Source organism: Lepidochelys kempii, chromosome 3, assembly GCF_965140285.1.
Source record: "Lepidochelys kempii isolate rLepKem1 chromosome 3, rLepKem1.hap1, whole genome shotgun sequence".
Classification (NCBI taxonomy): domain Eukaryota; kingdom Metazoa; phylum Chordata; order Testudines; family Cheloniidae; genus Lepidochelys; species Lepidochelys kempii.
The window spans coordinates 139,855,749-139,880,630 of NC_136382.1; the positions used below are offsets into that span (position 1 = coordinate 139,855,749).

The window sequence follows — 24,882 nt, forward strand, 5'->3', positions numbered from 1 at the left end:
TTACTGATTCCAAAGACTCTGTTTCAATTACATTACACCTCTTTTGTATTATGTCTTACTGTTCTTTAAATCTCACTTGAATGGATTAAAGGTATCTGAAAAGCCCATTTAATGTTCGTACAGCACTTGGAAAATGCAAAGTGCTGTAAATGCTAAATAGGATTAATACAGCAGAACCTATGTACTATTGCACTAATGAATGATGAATCAATGCATCCCATAACTGGCAAGTAAGTCAACGAACAAATAATTTTTTAAACAAAGCTAGTGCCTCAAAATGTACTTTGCTATAATTGAATTATAGTTCAGTTTTATGTATGATCTGTACTATTCTATATTATGTGTACTCTGAGTATAATAGTCAAGTAAATGTAAAACAGCATTTTGTAAAAATAAATCTTAGTAATGCAAGACTTGTCAAAGATTTAGCAGCAGTGTGCTGTACAGAAGTGGACAGAGACTGCTGCTTTGGTACACACTGTAAAGTGCAAAGACTAATGAGTAAGGATGAATGAGGTTTTACTGTAACTGTTTCATAGGTGGGATGTTATTCTGTTTTACAGATAAATTTAGCAACTTGATAAGGTCATACAAGAAGTAAGTGGAATAGCCAGGAATGGACCCTCGCTCCCCTGACTAACCATTGGACCATGCTGTGTCCCTTAGCACTATTGAGAAAATGGTAAGACTTTACAATGTATAAATATGATCAAACACTAAGTCTTTTGACTATTTCATATTAACATTGTAGTGGGGAAAAAACAACACTTAATTTACTCTACCCCAGGGGGAAATAGAAAGGAAGATCTTTTTTTTTACTCTATAAGGGGCTCAGCATCTACCATGATGGTGGGTACAGTGTGAGAACTGAATAGAATGCAATACAATCTAGGTCACCAAACCTGCCATGAAGGGGGAGCCTCAATGAAGTCAATGGGGCTCCATGTGGGAGCAAAGTTGTGACCATATGCAACAAGTTGCAGTAAAGGCCTATGGGCCCAGTCATGCGCCACTGAAGAAAATACCAAAGGTGCCATTGATTTCAGCAGTAGTAGTACAGGATCCCGAAGGCACAAACCAGTACTATAATATACTAATGCCTAGCTCTTATGTAGCACTTTGTCCAACAGCAGATCTCAAAACAATCAATTAACAAACAGAATGACTTATGGGTGTTACCCCTTGTATACGTCCTGGAACAGTAGGTGCATATGATGGAGGTGTATAAACCCCACAATGGCAGATAGGGTTAAGTGGAGCTGGACAGGCCAGTTAGCCCATTCTGAGACCTAGAAGGGAAACAGGTAATTAAGGATTAGACCCAGCTGGGGAGAATCAGACTGGGTGGTGTCTATAGAGGAAGGACGAATATAAAGGGAAGGACTGAGAGTGGAGAGCTACAGTAAGGTACATATCTTGGGGCTGACCCTGAGGAAAGGAGGGTGAAAAGGTTCCAGGAAAATGACAGGGAAGCTAGAAACTTTCAAGAAGAGGCTCCTCAGCAATAGACTGGCAAGAAGCCACACAAGGAGTCATCCTTCCCAAGAGAGAGGCTTGGAAAGCATAATATTGGGAAAGGGACCTGTAGACAGATGTAGGAAGGAGCAGGTCTTCATTAGTTAAACACAGATTCCCAGGCCTGGAACCCAGAGGAGAGAGTGGCCTGGATTCCCCTACCATCTCCAGAAAAGGGGGACAGGAAAGCTTCCTGAGAAGATGAGGCAATGACTATAGACACCAGGCTGGGGCTGGGGCTGGTGACCTGATACGGGGCCATGGGACTCTTTACTACCCTGCAAGGAGTAAGATTATGAACAAGCTGGCTGGAGTTGTGAGAAGAGAGCAACTGTCATAGTGCAAAATTGATGTGTGGGGGAACTGAAGTGGAGTCACTGTAATGCCATGCCCCGCCATGAGGGGATGCACTGGCCAATAAGTTCACTCCATTACAGTGCTGAATTAAAAATACTTTGCAGACTATGGTGTCTTGGTACACATTTGCTGAGAGTCTGTTCCCAGCATAAGGGGGTAACGCTCCTGTGGTGGGCATTAGGCAAAAGGTGTGCAGCCTATGATGAGCAAAGGGAGCTGGGCTGGCAAGCTGTAAGAGAGCAGGGTAGACTTGTTAATACAACCCTGGAATATTAAATATTCACCTGTTCAGCATGGGATTTCCTGCCCTGGAAGGTGAATTCTAGTGAGTAACACAGAAGAAAGGCACTTACTTCCTGTAGGCCAGCTGGGATTTTAGCAAGTACAGAATCAGGAAGGCATAACTGGCTCCTTGACAGCCCGCTTCTCCTTTGCAGTGTCGAGCTGGACACATAGGAGACTATAATCTTATGAATGTAATGCTTGAATTTCTCCTCTGGATGTTCCACTTGCCAGGCAGCCTTTGGCAGAAACCTGAGCACAGTCCAGGAGCGTAGCTAGTAATTTGAAAGGTGTACATACACTGCAGGATCTCTTTTCTTCCTTCATCACAGTATAAAGACAAAAAGGCCTAATGAATAAAAATCTCTTGCCACAAACACTACAATGGTTGTCTCAGAGGAAATTGTGAGCTAACAGAAGCAGACGTGTGCATGAAGTCAACTGAAATCCCTGACATGCAGGTGGGGGATTAGCATAAAAGAGAGAGGGCAGCTCAGCTCCAGGCCCATTTAGTTGGCAGTTGCAGCAGAGGCCAAGAAGAAGTGGGCTAATTCAAAGGAGTGTCAGCTGTGGTATTTGAGCTCGCTACTAATTGCACTTAGACCACCAAACCGCTGTCCGATGCTGACAATGTTGGATCGCTACTGACCAGATCTCGACCAGTGACCTAGAATCAAATGTGCAAATGAGAAGCAGGTTCCAGGTACAGCTGGGTTTACACATGAGGAAAGATAGTAAATACTATGACTATCGAACTTCAGAAGGAGAAGATTTACAGGGGAAGGAAATAATAAAGTGTATGAAGTCTGCGGTGGCTACCACTCAGTACCATCTTTTTACCATATCCCATAGAACCAGGACCAGGGGTTCTCTTCAAGCCCCCAGGAATATTCACGACAAATAAAAGGAAATACTGCATCACATGTCACTGAACTTAATCACGGGCAATCAGAGTTTAGTACAGCAGAGAAATTTAAAAGAGTAGCTGAATAATGTAACAACCAATACCATGTGTAGATAGGAAGGAAAGTAACCACATATGTTTCATGGGGGAAGCTGATTGCTATGAGTCTGAAGGGTATCTTCCCCTCACCTCCTTCTTCTCCCTGCCCAATGATAGCACTGCACAAATAATCAGGTGGATTATGGGTTTTTTTCCCCACATTCTGCTAGATCATCTGGTATAAACCAGTGGTAGACGTAGGAGAGAGCATGATGTCCCATTGGTCTCATTTGATACAGAAAATCTTGTTTTCCTGTGTATATTTGTAACAGGGTGGCTGATGCTGGAGAGCCTGAGGCCAAGCCAACCCTGATTACAAAGCCCCACCTCAGGGGAATCAGGTGATTTCCTATAAAGAGTAGAAGGTGGCTGCAATAAGGGAGAGAACTAGAGGGAGAGAGGCTTCTGCAGGGAAGACCATGAGAATTGCTCCAGCTAGAAAGGGCTGGGAGTAGCTTGCTGAGGCAGGAAGGACTGTGCCCTGACCAGGGGACTGTGGGCTGTACCCAGCTGGAGAGAAGACATTTGTGTTGAGTTCTGAACTTTAATAAATCAACCCCTAAGGAGGGCTTTTGTAAGTGTTTACTTGGAGATCCAAGAAGGGAAACTGAGGTGAAGAGCTGTATGCCGGGCTGCCTTGAGGCTGTCAGGGGGCACCATGAGGTGGCCACTCATCTACAATGGTATATAACAAAATAGGTGAAAAGGCATTTCAAAGAAAAATGCTCCAGTCCATTTGAAAAAAAAGCCCTGCTCCCCTATGAGGATCAGGGCTTCTGCACTATGGGGACTGCTGGATGGAAGAGAGAGCTAATAGGGAGCTGCTGTGCATCCCTTTCTCCACCCCACTAGTGAACTGTCCTTGTATAAAACAAGGAAAGTTTTGCCTCTTCTGTAAACAATGACATGACATTTTGGTTTTAAAAACATCCATCTCCCTGTATTAAAAGCCACCTGCAAGTCACCCTTCCCCTCCTTTTCCCAAGTGGAAAAAGGCTCTTCCTTAGCTCAGCCACTCTGTGCCCTGCACATGAGCTTGTGCAGCTGAAGTATGAAATTAATACCCATCAGACAGAAGGGAGGGAAGCTCTGCTCATGGGGGTTGGAAGGAAGCCCTAGAACCCCAAGAGGGAGAGAGGATGCTGTCCAGGTAGCGAGAAGGGCAGAGAGTCCCTAGGTGCCCAGGAGAAGATGACCTCTGTCTGACACTGAGTGACTAGCAAATTCTGTCTTTATAAGCTCCTTGTGTATATATATGTTTTCTGCAAAGGAGGGAAGTGGGAGAGGAAACTGCCATTCAGTGATCAATAGGGACTCTGTGAGGTAACGAAGGGTTATGACATCAGGAGTTTGCTGGTAGGCTTGCCAGCAGGAAGTGCTTATCAAGCCAATCATCACTCACTCAATTAAGTGACACCCGGAATTAGGGTCATGCAGCTGAACCTCACACACTCTTCCGTGAAAGTTTAAGATTTCAGACCCAAAACAAGGATTGGGGGGGCGCCGTGAGGAGGAGGATTCTCCAAGCTGTCCTTCCTGCATACCTCCCCTCCATGCCATCTATTGAAGATGTCTGACAGGCGGGATTCAGAAAAAGAAAAACTCAGTACTCTTTCTGATGTGGCAAAATTCAACTATGCCTTGAAGCAGTTTCAGACACTGATTGGAAAAACAGTCGCCCAGAAGAGGGAGGAAAGATTAGGGGTGTACATTAAAGATCAGGGTAAGAGGCATTGTCTTTCTGATTGAGCGACTGTGTAATTTTGGAGTGGAGGCTGGGTAGCTAGGTGGGATGGCCCAGGATTCTACAGAAGACCCCAAACTGGCATACAGGCTATGGCTCGCCTTCCCTCCTTTAAAGGGAAATATGCAGATTGTGCTAAGAAAATATTTTCCCTGATAAGCTAAAACCTACAGCAGTCTTATTCTAGCCAGATTCTGTTGCTGAGCCATTTACCCACAAAAATGTATTCTGCCTGGCAGCATCCCCACATGGTGATTCCCCATAATAGTACATGATTAATCTTTATGTAGTGATCTGTGTTTTTGAATGAATCAAACACATGAACCAATTAATTGTCCAAGTCAATCAATTTATATTATCATAAGTAACTCAACCTCAAGTGGGTTGTTATTACTGCAGGCCAGCAGCTTTACGTGCACAAAAAAGTCAGTTTTATCACATACTCTGTCCTCAGTATATCTCTGGGGGGCAGGTTAGCAGAATGCTGTCTTAACACCTCTCAGAGGAAGCCAGAATTGGGAGTGGAAAGTTTCCACGCCATTTTCCTTCCCACCCCACCGGTTTTCTAGGCTGCACTGTTTGTTTGTAAATTACTTGTCAACCCATGAGATTTTTGGAAATTAAGAAGGCTGAAATTTTTTTGGCAGGGATGCTAGAATGAATTCAACAAGAAGACTGAGAACTTAAACATTAATGATGCTGAAGGCGAAATCAAGCCAGGAACCAAATGTAGTATCATAGAAATGTAGGGATGGAATGGACCTCAAGAGGTGATCTAGTCCAGCACCCTGTACTGAGGCAGGCCCAAGTAAACCTAGATAATCCCTGACAGGTGTTGATCTAACCTGTTCTTAAAACCTCCAATGATGGAGATGCCACAACCTCCCGTGGAAGCCTATTCCAGAGCTTAACTACCCTTATAGTTAGAAAGCTTTTCATAATATGTAACCTAAATCTCCTTTTCTGCAAATTACACGCATTTCTTGTCCTACTTTCAGTGGACAAGGAGAACAATTCATCACCATCCTCTTTATAACAGCCCCTAGTATATTTAAAAAGTGATATCAGGTCCACCCTTTTCCTCAGTCTTCTTTCCTCGAGATTGAACAAGCCCCCCCTTTTTTTTAAACTTTCCTCAGAGGTCTGGTTTTCTAAACCTTTTATCATTTTTGTTGCTCTCTTCTCAATGCTCTCCAATTTGTCCACATCTTTCCTAAGGTGTGGCGCCCAGAATTGGACCCAGTACTCCAGCTTAGGCCTTCTCACCAGTGCTGAGTAAAGCTGGGAAATTGCCTCCTGTGTCTTATACAAAACATTCTTGTGAATACACCTGAGAATGATATTAGCCTTTTCACAACTGCATTACATTGTTGGCTTATCTTCAATTTGTGATCCACTATAACCCCCAGATACTTTTCAGCAGTACTATTACTTAGCCAGTTATTCCCCAGTTTGTAGTTTTTCATTTAATTTTTCCTTTCTAAATTGAATATTTTGTGCTTGTCTTTATTGAATTCCATCTTGTTGAATTCAGACCAATTCTCCAATTTGTCAAGGTAGTTTTGAATTCTAATCCTGTCTCCAAAGTGCTTACAATCCCTCCCAGCTTGGTGTCATCTGCAAATATTATAAGCATACTCTCTACTCCATTATTCCAAATCATTAATGAAAATATTGGCTAGTACTGGACCCAGGACTGACTCCTGCAGGACCCCACTAGGTAGACCCTCCCAGTTAGACATTGAACCTTTTGAGTATGGTCTTTCAAGGAGTTGTGCACCCATCTTATAGTATTTACCTCAGACCATAATTCCCTATTTTGCTTATGAGAATGTCATATGGGACTGTGTCAAAAAATTTTCCCAAATCAAGATCTATCTCATCTACTGCTCCCCTCCTCCCGACCCCCAATCCACTGGGCCAGTCACCTTGCCAAAGAAGGAAATATGAGAAGAAACAATTTGCTAGTGTTCAACTCTGATGGATTTTTTTGTTTTGTTTTTCTTGTTCCAATACAGATGAAATAGATTATGATACATTCTATGAGACAGTACAAACCCTCTTTGGTCCAGAAGTGAAGGATCAAGATGTTAAGACCTTTTTCAGGAAGATTAGCAACAACCCTGATGGAAGGATAGAATGGTGTGAGGTAAGGTTTATATATAATCTGAAATAGTGATATGCCAGGTTAATTTACGCAAGTATGTAGTCATTGATACCATGGAATAAGAATGGATTCATGGAGAATGTACATAATCAAAGTGACATTTCCATGCCATTTATTACTGCTTCTATAAATCTTTCAGCTGCTACAGGCCAAAACACTTTTTAAAAAAAGGATCTGGCTTTGAGTCTAGATGGAAAATTAGCTAAAACTATTGTTCTGGTTGGTTAGAGACTCAGTGAGAGGCAAATGTGAAGGACTGGCTTAGGGCATCTTGTTTGTAATAATATGAGCCTTTAGCCAAGATGTTAACAAAACCCAATAATAAATACAATTTTGACAAGCTGAGAAAGAAAGAGGAAGCATATATATTTTAGTTTGGTGATGAACAGTTAAAAATACATGAACAGCCAACAATCATAGGGACAAATTTTGCCTTTGGATGCACACAAGTCTCCAATGAGAGCATACACATTGCAGGAGAGGGGAGCTAAATGTATCCCTTGGACTTTTTGCTCTCTAAAATCTGCTCTCACTTGAGGAGTTATTAAATATATCAGGGTCAAAACTTCCAAAATGCTGAGCATCTGCTGCACGATACTGACTTGCTAGCTCCCATTGATTGGGAGGGGTTAGTGCCTTGAAAGATGTGATCCTTTTGGTGCTGTGTGTTAGGGGTACAATAAGCATTGTTCAGGGTAAAATTTAACCAACAAATACCATGCTCCTAGGTGCAAAAATTAACATATAAGGCCTGGCTCTGCCCTCAGGAAAAATCTAGCTTCCATGGGAGTTGTACTTCTGTATGAAAATGCAAGTTGGACCCAAACTCTCACATTTAGGTACCTGAATGAGTATGTAGGTGCTCAGATACTTCCTGTAAAGGACTGGCTGCCTTGTGGGTGTGTCATGAGGATTCATTAACTCTTACAGCAGGGACAAATTTGGCTCTTTAATTATTAAATGGAAAGGGTTAGAGAAGTGGCGGCATTTTAACTGAAAGGTGCTTAATCATTGAATTGCCATGGTTATTACTGAGCCTATACCAAAGAAGTATATGATTCTAAATAAAAATATTCATGGAAAATAGCTTTACAAGCAGCCATTCTGTGTAGGATGTCTAGCTGTATGCTGTAGCCAACCTATGCCAACTGTACCCATGATATCCTATTGCCATAAGATTTTAATCTTCCACTTGGACAACTACCAGAGCTGGGCACTAGGGACCTGATAATACCTAATAGTGCCTTTCCTAGGATTGCACTGTCAGCATTGGCTATATGGGCTCAGACTTATTTGACTGCCCTTGTGGCCCAGAGGGACAGTGTTACTAACTAAACCATGTTATAAATTCAACAGGCAGACTTCTTAGTTACTCTGGAACATCAAATGATGTTTAGTGATCTCTGAGCTACCCAGCTCTTAGCCTTTGATAATCCATACAGAACATCTTCATATAATTTTCTAGTACCACCGCAGCGGCAACGCGTTTGGTCCTGACAGTCTGGTAAAAGAGCTTCCATCCTAGAGTGATTCTATCAAGTCCCCGACTTAAATATTTTTGCTTGTGATTTTGTTCTTTATGATATCACTCTACTAACAAATTATTCTCAGGTCAACTGTGTGTGTCAAGACCAAAAAAAAAAAAAAAAGCTTCACATTATCTGTAGGGCTTGGATGAAAGCTATGATATGGTTGGCTGAAGAGGCTTCCAAACATCATGTAGTTAACTTCCAGTCAATGTACTTGAATTGACAGGGCCTTTTTATCCGCTAGGTCTTTAAATCGTGACCAACCTTTCTGTTACAGCATTCACCGAGTGAAAAGTAAATGTAAAACTTTTCTCCCTGCATGTCCTCCCCTTACATTTCTTCCTTCTTGCCTCCTCTCTTAAGATGAGACTTGAAAGGAGAAGCTGTTGCTAACCGTCTCCAGTTTTCCTTTGAAACTCTGCTAGCAATAGAAAAGAAGACAATGGGCATTTTCAGTGTTACAAGTACATGGTGCACAAGAAACGGGTTCTTGAAATAGCCAGTGGTGTTAAGAAATATACCAGCTACACTATAGGAGTAGCCAAATTCTAGTCCCTGCAAGAACCTCTGCATCACTTCAATCTTGTAGTACCCCTTTGCAACGGGAGCGGGGGTGCAGGCAGAGTGACTAAACAAATGGGCCTCTGCACTTCCTGTATACTGCTGGGGCAGACTTCACACCTATCCTAAACAGAGCAGCATGGAGAGGACCAGGTGGCAGCAGCCTGGGGAGGATGTACTAAATCCATGGTTTAAGAGACAGTGAGCCTTGCACAGGGACTGTGGAAGGGTAGGAATGGCTATTCAGGCCCCACAGCTGATATAGTGGCAGTGTAGGAGGGGTTGTGCTGGGGAGAAGGGTGAATTCCAGCTTCCCCATCCTCCCAAACCTTAGCTTGATCGCCACTTAGTCAGAATATGTTCCTGGGAGGGGTGAATTTTGCCTGAGAGTGTAATTCAGCCAATAATTGGGTTAAGGCTGTTGTAAAAGAGTACAGGGAAAATGAAAATGACAAAATGACAACCAACATTACCCACGTACATTAGGGAAAAGATTTTAAATTACTCAGCGCATCTTCATTACTTCCCTTTACAACAGCACTGAGAAAAAAAATGGTTTGATGTACAATTTTTTGGCACATTGTGCCAGGGCCGGTTCTAGGATTTTTGCTGCCCCAAGCAAAAAAAATTGTGGCCACCCCCACTTTTTTCATACCCCCCCCGCCCCCGGCTCCGCCCCAACTCCGCTCCTTCCCAACCCCTTCCCCAAATGCCCGGCCCCTCCTCCTCCCCCAGGTGTGCCGCATTTCCACCCCCATTACTTCCTGCTTCTTCCCCCCCAACCCCCCGCCCTAGCTCACCTCCCCTCCGCCTGCTCCCCTGAACATGCCACTGCTCTGCGTCTCCCCCCTCCCCTTCTCAGGCGAGGGAGAGGCAGCGCGTTCAGGGGAGCAGGTGGAGTGGAGGTGAGCGAAGGTGGGGAGGGAGCACAGGAAGTAACGGTGGGGGTAGAGGAACCGCTCCCCACCCCAGCTCACCTCCACTCCACCACCGCCGCCTCCCCCGATCGTGCCGCCGCTCAGCTTCTCCTCCCTCCCTCCCAGGCTTGCCGCGCCAAACAGGTGTTCCGCGTGAGGCAAGCCTGGGAGGGCGGGGGGAGAAGCCGAGTGGTGGCGGTGCACTCAGGGGAGCAGGCGGAGGTGGAGCGGAGATGAGCTGGGGTGGCGGGGGCACATTTCTAGGGGGGCAGTATGTCTGGCAGTGGAATGCCGCCCCTAGAACTGTGCCACCACAAGCCGGTGCCTAGAGCCGTCCCTGCACTGTGCACAAGAGGGGATAGCAGTTGTTAATGTACTCACCACTGTTATTAAAAGGCGGATGCAAAGGGACTAAAAGAAACGAAAGAACACAGGAATGTTAATGAAGGCTGCTATTCATCAGCCAACCATGCTTCAGGTGGTAAAAAAGACCAGTCCTGCTGGATGAGGTTGTGCATTTGGTTTGGTGAGGCCTTTTTAGCCCGCACTGGAACAGCATTTAACATTTCCTCCTTGAGAGTTGTACATCTTAAAACTTGATGCAGAACAGAGGATTCCTGGGCGCTCTGGGGAGCAGATGCACGAAGGGGTTATTTTGTTAACTGAGGTGTTAACAATGTCCGGAGCAATCATAGAAACATAGAATATTAGGGTTGAAAGGGACCTCAGGAGGTCATCTGTCCAACCCCCTGCTCAAAGCAGGACCAATCCCCAACTAAATCATCCCAGCCAGGGCTTTGTCAACCCTGACCTTAAAAACCTCTAAGGAAGGAGATTCCACCACCTCCCTAGGTAACGCATTCCAGTGCTTCACCACCCTCCTAGTGAAAACGTTTTTCCTAATATCCAACCTAAACATCCCCCACTGCAACTTGAGACCATTACTCCTTGTTCTGTCATCTGCTACCACTGAGAACAGTCTAGACCCATCCTCTTTGGAACCCCCTTTCAGGTAGTTGAAAGCACCTATCAAATCCCCCCTCATTTTTCTCTTCTGCAGACTAAACAATCCCAGTTCCTTCAGCCTCTCCTCATAAGTCATGTGTTCCAGTCCCCTAATCATTTTTGTTGCCCTCCGCTGGATGCTTTCCAATTTTTCCACATCCTTCTTGTAGTGTGGGGCCCAAAAGTGGACACAGTACTCCAGATGAGGCCTCACCAATGTTGAATAGAGGGGAACGATCACATCCCTCAGTCTGCTGGCAATGCCCCTACTTATACAGCCCAAAATGCCGTTAGCCTTCTTGGCAACAAGGGCACACTGTTGACTCATATCCAGTTTCTTGTCCACTGTAACCCCTAGGTCCTTTTCTGCAGAACTGCTGCCTAGCTGCTCGGTCCCTAGTCTGTAGCGGTGCATGGGATTCTTCTGTCCTAAGTGTAGGACTCTGCACTTGTCTTTGGTGAACCTCATCAGATTTCTTTTGGCCCAATCCTCTAATTTGCCTCTAAGTCCCTCTGTATCCTATCCCTACCCTTCAGCGTATCTATCACTCCTCCCAGTTTAGTGTCATCTGTAAACTTGCTGAGGGTGCAATCCACACCATCTTCCAGATCATTTAGATATTGAACAAAACCGGCCCCAGGACCGACCTCCACTTGATACCGGCTGCCAACTAGACATGGAGCCATTGATCACTACCCGTTGAGTCCGACGACCTAGCCAGCTTTCTATCCACCTTATAGTCCATTCATCCAGCCCATACTTCTTTAACTTGCTGGCAAAAAATACTGTGGGAGACCGTACCAAAAGCTTTGCTAAAGTCAAGGAATAACACGTTCACTGCTTTCCCCTCATCCACAGGGTCAGTTATCTCGTCATAGAAGGCAATTAGATTAGTCAGGCATGACTTGCCCTTGGTGAATCCATATTGACTGTTCCTAATCACTTTCCTCTCCTCTACATGCTTCAGAATTGATTCCTTGAGGAATCAAACCTCGTTCATTCCAGCCTCCAAAACTGGGCAGGCAGGCTCATCTAAACAGAACAAAAATAGCTTTGAGAAGTTTCTCCTGAACTAAAACATCTTCTATACAATTCAGTCAGTCTAGGAAGCATGAAGAGGCAATTTATACCCAAAACCATGGTCAGCTGGAGAAAGAAAATGGAGGTTATGTCCATTAATGGCTATTAGCCAGGATGGGTAAGGAACGGTGTCCCTAGCCACTGTTTGTCAGAGGGTGGAGATTGGATGGCAAGAGAGAGATCATTAGGTTCACTCCCTCTGGGGCACCTGGCATTGGCCACTGTCAGTAGATAGGATACTGGGCTGGATGGACCTTTGGTCTGACCCACTATGGCCGTTCTTATGCATTTATATGGAAGTGTGGATTTATGAAGGGCATGTACAGTGGAATAAATCCTCCTCGGCCCCCAAAAAGGAATAGACTCTCCAGCTAGCATTTTTAGTAGAACTGGTTGAAGTCTGTCAAAATATGTTTTTTTAAAAAAACAAAATGGTTTTTCAACCAAAATGATTTTGGTCAAAATTTTCTGGTGTTTTGTTTCTTTGTTTTGTTTTTGTTTTTGAAAATCAACATTTGTTTTGGCTGTGATTGGGGAAAAAATGAAAAAAAATAATAAAAAAAAGAAACATTTTATTTTTCTGCAAAAAATAAGCATTTTCCAACCAGTTTTAGTTATAAGTGCTTGGGAAAGAAACCAGGTTGAAGCTGGCTGGAGGACTCTCTTCTCACCACTGAGAAGTATCAAAGAAGTGGAAAGGACTGGTTAGCATCTGTAAATGATCATTAACAAGAGGCAGCAGCCTGGTGGCATGACATAGATTCATACAGTTTATGGCCAGAAGGGACCATTGCCTCATGTCCTGTATAACTCAGGCTGTTAAATTTCCTCTAGCTACCTCTGTATTGAGCTCAGTAACTTGTGGTGAGTTACTCCCCTGTTATGTCTTTGTTGGTGGCAGTGTGGAATAGCACTTGGAACTTCCTGCTCCAGAAAGCACAGGTGGAGGAGAATCTCTATAGTCTTTTGGCAGCAGAAGGTCTCTAACACAGCTGAGCAGTTCTGATTCCATCCCAGTAAAGGGCAATAGTATACATAATACTTGCTAGTTTATTACAAATTCTCAGGGTTACCAAAGCAACATGAGAATGTGACAAACTTGGAAGCAATTTTGATCCCCCCCCCCAACTACAACCTGGGGTAGAGGGAAGGATGCGTTTTGTTGTGATTGCTTGTTTTGTGCAGTTTCCAGCTGTTTACCTGATCTGGGAAACTCTTAAAGGACACCTGGACCTCTGGCTGCTTTAGAAACAGGAATACAAAAACCCTTGCTGGATGAGGATTTTAAACATCTATGCTACTCAATTAGTGTGCCACCAGCACAAATGCTGTCTGAAAGTCCCAGACCTATAAGCATTCTTCAGGAACATGGTAGTAAATGCCAGCATTTGAATTCATTGTGTTAGAGCAGAGATTCATTAAAAACTATCAGTTGGAGAGCACATGGGCTGGTGACTTTTATATTTGTACCTAGGGTGCATAAGATGCCTATTAATATGGAGGAAAATAGTGTAATGTAAAATTGAATTAACATCTCACTTCATAGACAGCTCTTGGAAATGGAGGTCACAGATTATACAGGATACTGTGGGAGGGAAATTTGAGATTTTAAAATGTCTCCACTCTTCAAAAGAATGTTTATTTTTCCTTGCAAGAAATGTATGTAATGACTAATAATACAGAATAGTTAGAAAGTCACCCCAGCAATTCATTATGAAAGTGGAAATGCTTAATTATGTGTGAGACATTTCCCTCTGGTGTTAACTGGACTGGTGATCTGCTAGGTCACTCCAATCCTTGACTCTGGGAGCCAGCCTTACCCTGCTCTGCTGTGAGAACCCCCACTCCTGGGCTGTTCACGCACAGCCTCTGGCATGTAAGCTGCTCCTTGGATTGTGCAACCGAATGACACTAGCCAATATCTCCGGTCCCAGACACAACTCTAGGAACCTCCGTCTTGCAGTGTCCAGTTATGCCTGCTGCAAGCTTATATGAGTTTGTCAGTTTAACAAAGAAATATATATGCACCAGGCTTGTTATCCCAAGGGGAGTCTCTGACATATTTCAAACCAAATGCACTGCTTCAGATAGAATAAACAAATAAAATTTATCTCTGTAGTTAATAAATCTAAGTGATTATAAATCAAAGCATAACAAGTCAGATTTGGTCAAATGAAATAAAAGCAAAACGCATTCTAAGCTGATTCTAACATTAGAATGCCCTTACAAACTTAGATGCTTCCTACCACAGGTTGGCTGGTTGCTCTTCAGCCAGGCTCTCTCCTTTGATCAGCGCATCAGTCGCTTGGTGTGGTGTATGTAGATGTAGGTGGAAGAGAGAGAAAGAATATGGTAAATGTCTCTCCCTTTTATCATGTCCTTTCTTCCCTCTTGGCTTTGGCCCCCTCCCCTTTAGAGTCAGGTAAGCATTACCCCATCGCAGTCCCAAACTGACCAAAGGAAGGGGGGTGACTCACCTGAGAGTCCAACAGATCCTTTTGTTGCTGCCTAGGCCAGCGTCCTTTATTCCTGTGGGCTGGGCTAGGTTTATCCCATACATGCCTGATGAGGTGTGAACTGCCTCTCTGCTCTTGGAGAGTTTTTGCCTGGGTTTATTTTAAGCCATGAAGACACATTTTCAGCCTCATAACTATATACATGAAATTATAACCTATAACATTACTGTAACAACAATTACTATGACATCACTATGACAGCAATGCTCAGTGCATCACGGGCCTTCCGAAGACACCTGACATGACAAACTTGGCATTGGATACCACACAATCATTTTACCAGGATGAACATGGAGGTGCAGGGTGTTCCCCCGAGGTACAGAGTGTCACAATGTGATGACTAGAAATAGAAGGAATTAAAGAAAAGAAAGTTCTATTGAAGCTATTTCATCTACGTTTAGCCATAACCAGCATTCTTTGAAATATGACACTGCAAAGAAAAGTTGCAGGGTTTTTCGTTAGCGTGAAATCTGCTGATAATGGGAATTAGAAGCTATCTGTACACCTTGAACGACTTTATAAATGACAGCACATAAATCTAGGAAATGTATCATGTGGAGACTGGGTAATAAATGGAAATGGAAGCAAGACCTGAAAACTGAAATACGATCACCTGCAGAGTCCTGAAATTGTCCAGATTTTACTTATACTAAAACAGGGCAACCATTGTTTTCCCCCTCAGTGTGGTCAGCTACTCAATCAGCTTCCCGCAGCTGTTCTCACTGCTTTTCCCCCAGCCGCAGCCCTCTCCAGGACTGCTTTTAGTATTAGCTCCCCAGGCAGCCCTCTCCCCGGGCTGTTTTAACCCCTTCAGGGCCAGAGCAGGGTGACCACCCCACTACAAGGACAACCTGGGGAACTACAGGCCAATCAGCTTAACTTCAGTACCCAGAAAGACAATGGACCAAATAATTAAGCAATCAATTTGCAAATACCTAGATAAAGATAATAAGGTGATAAGTAACAGTCAGCATGGATTTGTTGGATTTGAATAAATCGAGCCAAACCAACCTAATAGCTTTCTTTCACAGGGTAACAAGCCTTGTGCATGGGGGGGGGAGCAGTAGATGTGGTCTATCTTGACTTTAGTAAGGCTTTTGATACTGTCTTGCATGACCTTCTCATAAACAAACTTGGGAAATACAACCTAGATGGAACTACTATCAGGTGGGTGCATAACTGGTTGGAAAACCACTCCCAGAGAGTAGTTATCAGTGGTTCACAGTCAAGATGGAAGGACATATTGAGTGGGGTCCCACAAGGATTCATTCTGGGTCCAGTTCTGTTCAATATTTTCATCAATGATTTCGAGAATGGCACAGAGAGTACACTTATAAAGTTTGCAGATGATACCAGCTGGGGGGGATTGCAGGTGCTTTGGAGGATAGGATTAAAATTCATAATGATCTGGACAAACTGGAGAAATAGTCTGATGGAAATAGGATGAAATTCAATAAGGACAAATGCAAAGTACTCCACTTAGGAAGGAACAATCAGTTGCACACATGCAAAATGGGAAATGACTACCTAGGATGCATCCGATGAAGTGAGCTGTACCTCACGAAAGCTTATGCTCAAATAAATTTGTTAGTCTCTAAGGTGCCACAAGTACTCCTTTTCTTTTTGCGAATACAGACTAACACAGCTGCTACTCTGATACCTAGGAAGGAGTACTGCACAAAGCGATCGGGCGATCATAGTGGGCCACAAGCTAAATATGAGTCAACAGTGTAGCAACTGTTGCAAAAAAACCAAACATCAATCTGGGATATATTAGCAGCAGTCTTGTAAGCAAAACACGGGAAATATTTTTTCCGCTCTACTTCACGCTGATTAGGCCTCAACTGGAGTAATGTGTCCAATTCTGGGTGTCACATTTCAGGAAAGATATGGACAAACTGGAGAAAGTCCAGAGAAGAGCAACAAAAATGATTAAAGATCTAGAAAACATGACCTATGAGGGAAGATTAAAAAAATTGGGTTTGTTTAGTCTGGGAAAGAGAAGACTGGGGGGAGAGGGGAGGGGACAGACATGATGACAGTTTTCAAGTACGTAAAAGGTTGATACAAGGAGGAGGGAGAAAAATTGTTTTCTTTAACCTCTGAGGAAAGGACAAGAAGCAATGGGCTTAAATTGCAGCAAGGGCAGTTTAGGTTGGACATAAGGAAAAACTTCCTGTCAGGGTGGTTAAGCCCTGGAATAAATTGCCTAGGGGAGTTACGGAGATTTGGAAGAGCAGGTTGGACAAACACCTGTCAGGGATGACCTAGATAATACTTAATCTTGCCATGAGTGCAGGGGACTGGACTAGATGTCCTCTCAAGGTCCCCTCCAGTCCTAATGACCTTCAGTTTATTGTCTGAGGCCATCCAACATTATGTCCACATCATAGGCGATGTGTGGGGGGGGCATGCGGGCTTGAGTGCTTCCCTCCCCCACACCGGTTTCTACTTGGCCTGCCGGGGGGGGGGGGGAGAAGAGGGAGGGGGGTTCTGTCCTTCTCCCACTGCACCTGCCCCCCGCCCCCTACATGCTCGGCCCCTGTCCCTGGCAGCTGAGCCCGGGCAGGGAGCAGAGGAGGCGGGACCAGCCACTTCTCACACGGGTCTCTCAGGGTGACTGCTTTGTGCAGCACAGCAGCTGCCTGCGAGGGAACCTGGCTGGGGCAGCGGCAGGAGCAGCGGGCCACCCTCCACCCAGGCCCGGCTGCCAGGGACAGGGGAAGAGTGAGCCGGAATCCCCTCTCCCTCCTGGCACATTTCCGGCTTGCTGGGCTCCTGTCCCCAGCATCCGGCCCTAGGCACGGGGGTGGCCTGCCACCACCTCCAGAGCCAGGCTTTCAGGCAACTGCTACGTTACACAGAGCAGTGACCAGGAGCGGCCAGCTTCAGCCACATGAGAAACAGCTGCGTCCTGCTCCCCTCAAGGACCCGGCTGCCAGGGAGAGCAGATGAACATCCTGGTGAGGAGGCACAGTGGGAGAAGGACAGAGCCCCCTGCACGTCCCCGCTCAGGTAACACTGGCGGGGCTGGTTGAGCGTGGCAGCCCCAGGCTTGGTGTAGGGTGGTGGGCATCGCTGGGCAAAGGAGACTTGGGGCACTCATGTATCCTTCCCTTTAGATTGTGCCCCCCCCCCATATGGAGAGGCATGAGTCATTTAGGTCCACTGTAACTCATTCTTAGCTAAATTGGGCCAAACCAGTATCGGACCCAACGTGGCCAAAGGAATCCACAGCCATTTTTGATCTCTCATAACTGTGCATAAAATGATAGGACCAAATCATAAACATGTGTAGGTTGAGTTAAGCTGGTTAGATATGGCTCTAATAAATTCAAATGGGTTTGACACCATTCCAAGATATTAGGCACAGGAGGAGTTTGTTTTATTTTTGGTTGATATCAACAGTTTAGTGGTGGCTGCAAGACAGGCAATTCTGGAGAATGGCAGTGCTCTCTAGTGATTCGAGCAGGGGACTGGAAACCAGTACTCTTGGGCTCTTCTCCTAGTTCAACCACGAGCTTTCACAAACCGGACTCCTGTTCTATCTCCACTCTGTCCACCTTTCACAGTCATCCCTTCATCCTTTCAGACTTTCCCCTTCAAGCCTCATGTTCATCCCCAGCTTTCCCCTTTTCCTTCTATAGCTGCTTGGTCTCTTTCATACTGCAGTTTCTGTCTCTCTGTGAAATACGGATGGCCCCCTGCTGCCATCCAGGGTCAGAGGGACCACCATTCTTTGTACCCTCTCTCTCAGCAGTGATCTCACACGTTCACCCAGTCTCTACTATCAATGACTCTCCAGCCTTTGTCTGCACTTCTGACCTGTCTCTGACATCCCCTCCTGGTTGCACTGCCATCAGCTTCAATTTTGCCTGGCCAAAACAGAGCACCTTCCCTCTCAACTCCTTCTTTCTCAGCCACTGACAACCTCATCTCCCTCCATGTCACTCAGGCCTACAATCCGAGATTCTGTCTTTGACTCCCCCACTCTCCCTCAGGTTGAGAGGCAGAAGAACAGTTGTGAGTGTGTACACTAGTTGTATGTATGAATTTTTTTCTCTTCTTGTACTCTTTGTATTTTGCTTGCATGCACTTCGGGGTGAGCACTGGGTCTTTGTGTGTGTTTGGATGGCATCTTACCACAAAGGGTACATCTACAATGCAGTCCTAAATGTGACTGCACCATAGGTAGACATACCCATGTTAGCAATATGGCAGCGAATAAATATTTCAGTGAAGAGACAGTGGCATGGGCTTCAGTGAGGGCTAGAAATGTCAGTATGTAATCACTGTCCCCAGTGTGTTTGTACGGACGGTGCTGCTGCATATACGCTAATAAATGTAACCATGCTAGCGTGGGTAAAGCTACTTGTGGGTATGTCTACTTGTGCTGTAATCTGACCTCGGACTGCAGTGTAGCCATACCTAAAAGGGGACCCAGTCTGGATTGGGGCCCCTGCGAGCTACTGCCATGTAAATATTAAATAACAATTGACACATTCAATTATAGCTCTTCAGCCTGAAACAAATCTTTCAATGTTTCCTGAAGAGGTTGTGTGCTAGTACTAGAAATAATTAAGGGATTTAATCAATTTTTAAAAGTGACAAGAATCAACCATTTGCCATATTTTAGCATCATCAGTTTATATAAGAATTATTGGCTATGCTAAGGTTGATTTACTTCAGAGACCAAAGGAAGATGGCGATGCTGTGACATTGCAAAAGGAAACAATAGGGTGTGACTGCCAAGTGTCACTTAAGAAAACTGTACAGGTAAGAGGAACTCTAATTCATGTGTAGTTACAAGGAGAGACAACTGCAGAGCAGCAGTAAGAGGGGTCAGAAGGAAGAATGTAAAGGGTTGTGATTGACAGTTGATTGCAGTATCATTAAGAGTGTGAATGACTGAGGTCACAGCAGTGGCATGAAAGATGAGAGCACTAAAGCTGCCTGCAAAACTATGCAGAATGTTCTGTACATGGCACTAAAGGGCATAAATTGGAATTGTCAGGATGGATAATAGATGTAATAAAAGAGAAAATGACTAGGTGAGACAAATGTGCGAATATTTGACTAGCACCCTAACACACTATTTTTAGAACTAGTGAGAGAAAGTAAATGAAGAGACTTTGATGGGGTATATGACCTATTTGGATCCTGGGAGCCCATGTAGCTGCTAAGGTAGAGTCAAGACTTCCAATCCCATTTTTTTCCTGTCAGATTTAGAGATTTTTTTTCAAACCACACAGGAAGGGATTAGGTGGCTGAGTAACAGAGGCAGCTGGGTCTTCTTAACCCGGTCCCGGTGACATGCATAATGAAAAGAGGTGGAAAAGAGTGAAAAGTTTTGCAGCACAGTGAGATGGGAGTCACTTCATGAGGAGACAGCTGCTCTGCTTTTGGACCCAAAGCATGGAGGGCTTTCCATTTTGGAACCTTTTCCCACCCTGGAATGGAGAGGGAGTAGACCTTTTGTTTCTATTTCGGGAGAGTACTGCGCAGACCACCAAAGCAGGGAACTCACCTTGCAACACACCTCTGTGTAATGTATAAAACAACCTTGTTTCAAGGTCTTCCCTATTCTCCCATGCCCTTGTTTTCCACATAAAATTGTATGGGGGAAAACCTCAAGGCTTCAAAATGGTGTGTGGTACAACTCCAGACGTTCAAATGTTCAGCTTTTCTCATGAGGATACAAAGTAATATATTTCTATTGTTTCAGTATTTCTTCCAATCCTATCCTGTACCAGGAAGTGCAGAAGTGTGGAAATGAAAAACATTTAAGACTTTTGCATGTAAAACATGAACTAGAGTGCTACACCAACAATTTTTTTGCATTTTAATAGAATTACTATTTGCAGTAGCACCCACTAAGTGTTCGGTGTTTTCCAAACACTTCAGAAGAACACAGAATCTAAGAACAAACAAGTAGACAGTGGTCAGGTGAAGAGGAATAACAGTAGGTGATTAAATATATATATATATATACAATTGTATAGATAGGTGATTATTTATAGAAAAGATGTTAAATAATACTGAGCAGAGTCAGGTGAATGTTTATCTTTATGCATATATTCATGTTTTTTAGAATTTTTTTTCTTGTGGATTTTCCTTAGATCTTTGGCTACTTTATAGTAGAAGGTGATGCTCTTGCTTCCCAACTAGATGAAGAAAACATGGTTTTCCTGGTGTCCCGAAGACAGCGAATTACAAAAGCAGGTGCCATCTTTTAATATTAATTCCAAAATCTATTCTAGTGCACACTTTTTTGAGGATACAATTATGAGGTCACGTGGCTGTTTGTTTGTTATGCACACTTCTTGTTCTACCATGTTCATAATTTACCCTCTTTTTTTAATCGTAGGCCCTCATCACTGTCCTGTTTGTACCTGAATATGTCTCAATACATTGAGCACACAGGCCTTGCCTATTCGCCCATTTTCTCAAATTCTTCCTGTTTTCTTCTTTTCTTTTTATTTTTAAATGACTAGATCACCTGACCCAAACTACTTCTTAACAAACCTCTTCTGCTCCTCCCACCCATCCCCACATTCCTCTGCAGCTTGCTGTATGGAACCAGCCCCATCCTCAAGATATTAATATTTGAAAGTTCAGTATGATTATTTAAAGCCAGTAGTCTGCATTCTCATCCATTACATCTCTGAACTCCATCCCTTTACATATGGGAGCGAGGGAAGTGCTCTTAGCACCTTATTCCTAGTTATGTATTTTGCCTAGTCTCCCTAGCTTTTTATAAATGTGAGATAAAGAAAAATGTTATTTCACTGGCAGGTGTCAAGAGACGAGATGTGATTAAGTGTATAGCAAAGGTGCCACAGTTGGATTTCATGATAACAGCATCTCAGAAGGGAACGTTAACCATTTTTAACAGTCAGGTAATTCTGATTCATGCTAGATTTTTCTTTATCCCATTGTTTTGTATATTATGAACTGAAGAAGTATGAAACAGAAGTGCATGCTTATATGTAAAAGCTACATGTCTTTTTAACCAGGTAAATTTTGCTACAATTTTAAGTACTGAGGGAAATAGTCACTGGATTTATTTTTAGTGAATCTTGCCTACTTTCAAGCTTGCAACAGTTGTCTGAAAGTGCAGACACTTAAAATTTCAAAAGGTGGTTCCTCAGGAACTGTCGAGCTTTTTCTAAAAACTCAGGTGGCTTTTTTGGAGTTTGTTTTTTTTATTTTTTTACTTTTACAAAAAGCACAATTAGCTGTAGAACTCATTGCTACATATGTAAGTGAGAGCAAGGAGTCAAAAAAGGGTTGGACACTTATATGGTTATTTGAGAATATCCACGTTTAATAAGTTTAAAGGCACGCTTACAGGAACTAAATCCTTGTGCTTCAGGGCATTTACCAGCCTCTTGAAACTTTTCCTATGCATTGGCAATTCCGTAAGTGTCTGCTCTGGGGTTATGTGACAGTGCAGGGCTTCTCCCCCACCTTACAACTGTCACCCATGTGCTGCCACACAGGTTTATTCGTTTCCACACGCGAGTGAAATGAAGAGAAAGCAGTCTTTTACCTCGCTCTTTGCTCTCAGGCTTCAGGGTCACCTCTCCTCGGGGTCTCTAGTGCCCTGCTCCTGACAACTCCCCAGCTCTCATCAGCTTGGCCCCCTTCCTGGAATAGTAGCCCCCGAGCTGTCTCCTTGAGCACCTGGCTCTTTGCTCTAGGGACTCCTCACGGGGTTAGCTTCTCTCCACCATGGCTTTTCTTCCCTAGGCACAGTCTGTCTCAATCACTGTCTGCTGCCTGGCCTCTAGCAGCCCTTTATTGGTCCAGGGGTAGCCCAGACCTTTTAACTGACTAGACTGGGCTCACCTGCTCTGACACAGGGGTATTGGGCCCAGTCTACTCACCCCCGTTACAGATTTCTTTTAACTTCTGAAGTATCTTCTATTGGCTGCCATCTGAGACAGGATATTGGACTAGCTGGGTCCTCAAGTCCTCCAAAAATTCACTCAGGCATCAGGGGGTCCTATGATCCCATATCTGCCACTGACTGGCTTTCCTTCTAAGCACTTTTTCTATTATCATCATGAAATTATGCCTTGTTGTGTACTAACCAAGAAAAGATGTAGCTGTCACAGCATATTTCTATCACTGAGCAACTTAACTTATACTGATGTCTAAATGCTTTTGTGGAAGTAACCTGTTGACTGCATGTTCGAAGAGTCGCTCATCAGAGGTGAACTCACATGCAGAAACTCAGATAAAAACTCCACAAGGACCTGCTGGGAGGCCACAGGCCTGCGTCACACCGGCTCCAAAGCCAGTTCTCTAGACTGTGGGCTACAAGAACAGATGCAGCCCCTCCTTACTCTCTTATGCAGGCATTCCATGCGTGTGCATTGATATAAGCAGTGCAATGGGGAGCCCCCTTTCTTCAGAGCAATGGGGAGCCCCCTTCTGCAATGTCTGAGGGCACCTGATGCAGTTGCATCACCTCCTCACCCCCAAGCACAGGTAACACAGGGTTTATGTGGTTTTGGAGGGTCTATTGTGAAATTCTCCCAGATGTGCACTATTTGACATTTTAGAGTTGTGGGGCCAAATTCAGCCCTAGTTTAAAAAGACACAGCTCTTCTCAAGTTAATGGAGTTGTGTCAGGGTGGAATTTCCACCTTTTGAGGAATTTCTGATCTAAAAGGCCTGTGAATCTTGAAGGGTTAGAACAGTGTACTCATTTAGTACTCTCCAGTAACCAGTTTAATAGCAGTTCAGACTCCAAATATTATTAAAGCAACATTTGTCAAGGAGTCTAAGATATTCTATGAATGGTTAAAGAAATCTACTCTAGCCAGGCTATAAAATGCAGGGGACATACATCACACATCTGTGCAGATTGTCATTTCTGTGATCGGAGTGCAGCCAGTCTATCACAATATTGTAAAAATGCAGTTAGGTTTTAAAGCAACAATAACACAGTCCAGGTGTTTCAACTAATTAGGACATAATGCTCATGGAAAGAGTGAACGAGGCAACCAAAGATTCATATGGGTAATTAAATGCCAAAGCAAAATTGAGGCATTTGGTAACTACTGAAATAATTTATCCGAAAGCCCAGGCCTCTGTCTTCAGGAACATTATCCCTCTTACAAACCAAGGCAAAAGAATTCCACCCAGCACAGCAATAAAAAATAAATTTTTCCCTGTGCTATTTAGATAGTTCTGCGCTGCTGCCTCCTCCAAGTTTCCATTGACGTCACTTTGACATCAGTGTCTCTATTTCATTTCCAGAGTTTAAATGATTTTACATCTTGGTCTTTGAAGCTGTGCATGGAGATTTTGAGTCATGCTGGTATAACTGTGCATGCTGCTTGGAAAATGATGAAAGCATTACCAAGTGGGTCACACTCTGATTTCACTTACTGTGGATTTAAACAGGTGTAATACCATTGGCTTCATTGGAATAGCTCTGGGTTTACACCAGTACCAGTATATGTCTACCCTGCTGTCGAAGATGTGATTGCAGCACATGTAGACAGGCACACACTAGCTTTAATCTGGCTAGTGAGAGTACCAATAACTGTGAAACCACAACAGCACGGGCTTCAGCGTATGCTATACAAGCCCACTTGAGACCCTAAGTACTTACTCACATGGCTAGGCTGCATTGGAGCTCATGCTGCCATGGCTTCACTGCATGCTATCAGTATGCACACTAGCTAGATCAAAGCTAGCTCCGGTATGTCTGCGTGTGCTGCAATCAGACTTCCAATTGCAGTGTAGACAGACCCCAAGTGACAGCAGAATTTGTCTCTAGCTGTGAAATCAGTTGGTCTGATTCCAGTTACTAGCAGAAGAGCCCACATCAAAGCCAAAACAGTGTTAGCACCTTTTTCAGCAGCCTTGGTCCAGAGATCAAGATTCAAAAGGAATGGACCCTAGTGTCTCATCTTTAGTGGTGTTTCCTCTAGGCCAACTCTGTAGCATATTGGCAGGGTCATATGATGTGAGGAAGCTTGCCTTGTAGCTAAACTTATGGGTCTTGCAATGTGCATATAGAGGTCATTTGTCTTTTGGGTTGTCACTTCATGAGCACTGCCTTCATGAATAGACTCAGGTTTTATTTATTTTAAGGTTCTGATTGTACTTGATTAGATACTTGAACAGGGTTCTGGGTTTTGGATGCACATATTTCCCACTTGAGTCAGTGGCAGCCATGTCCATGA

At 44.0% G+C, this 24,882-nt stretch overlaps 1 protein-coding gene across 1 annotated transcript in view; it reads left to right on the forward strand.

Moving 5' to 3' along the window:
* Window positions 1-4,726: 4,726 nt before the first annotated feature.
* WDR64 (WD repeat domain 64) overlaps window positions 4,727-24,882 on the forward strand; it is a 140,058-nt gene continuing 119,902 nt past the window's right edge. Inside the window, exons 1-4 of the mRNA XM_073336679.2 lie at window positions 4,727-4,880; window positions 6,920-7,050; window positions 20,797-20,899; window positions 21,473-21,576. Of these exons, the coding sequence (XP_073192780.1) occupies window positions 4,727-4,880; window positions 6,920-7,050; window positions 20,797-20,899; window positions 21,473-21,576 (492 nt within the window). The remainder of the gene's footprint in view (window positions 4,881-6,919; window positions 7,051-20,796; window positions 20,900-21,472; window positions 21,577-24,882) is intronic.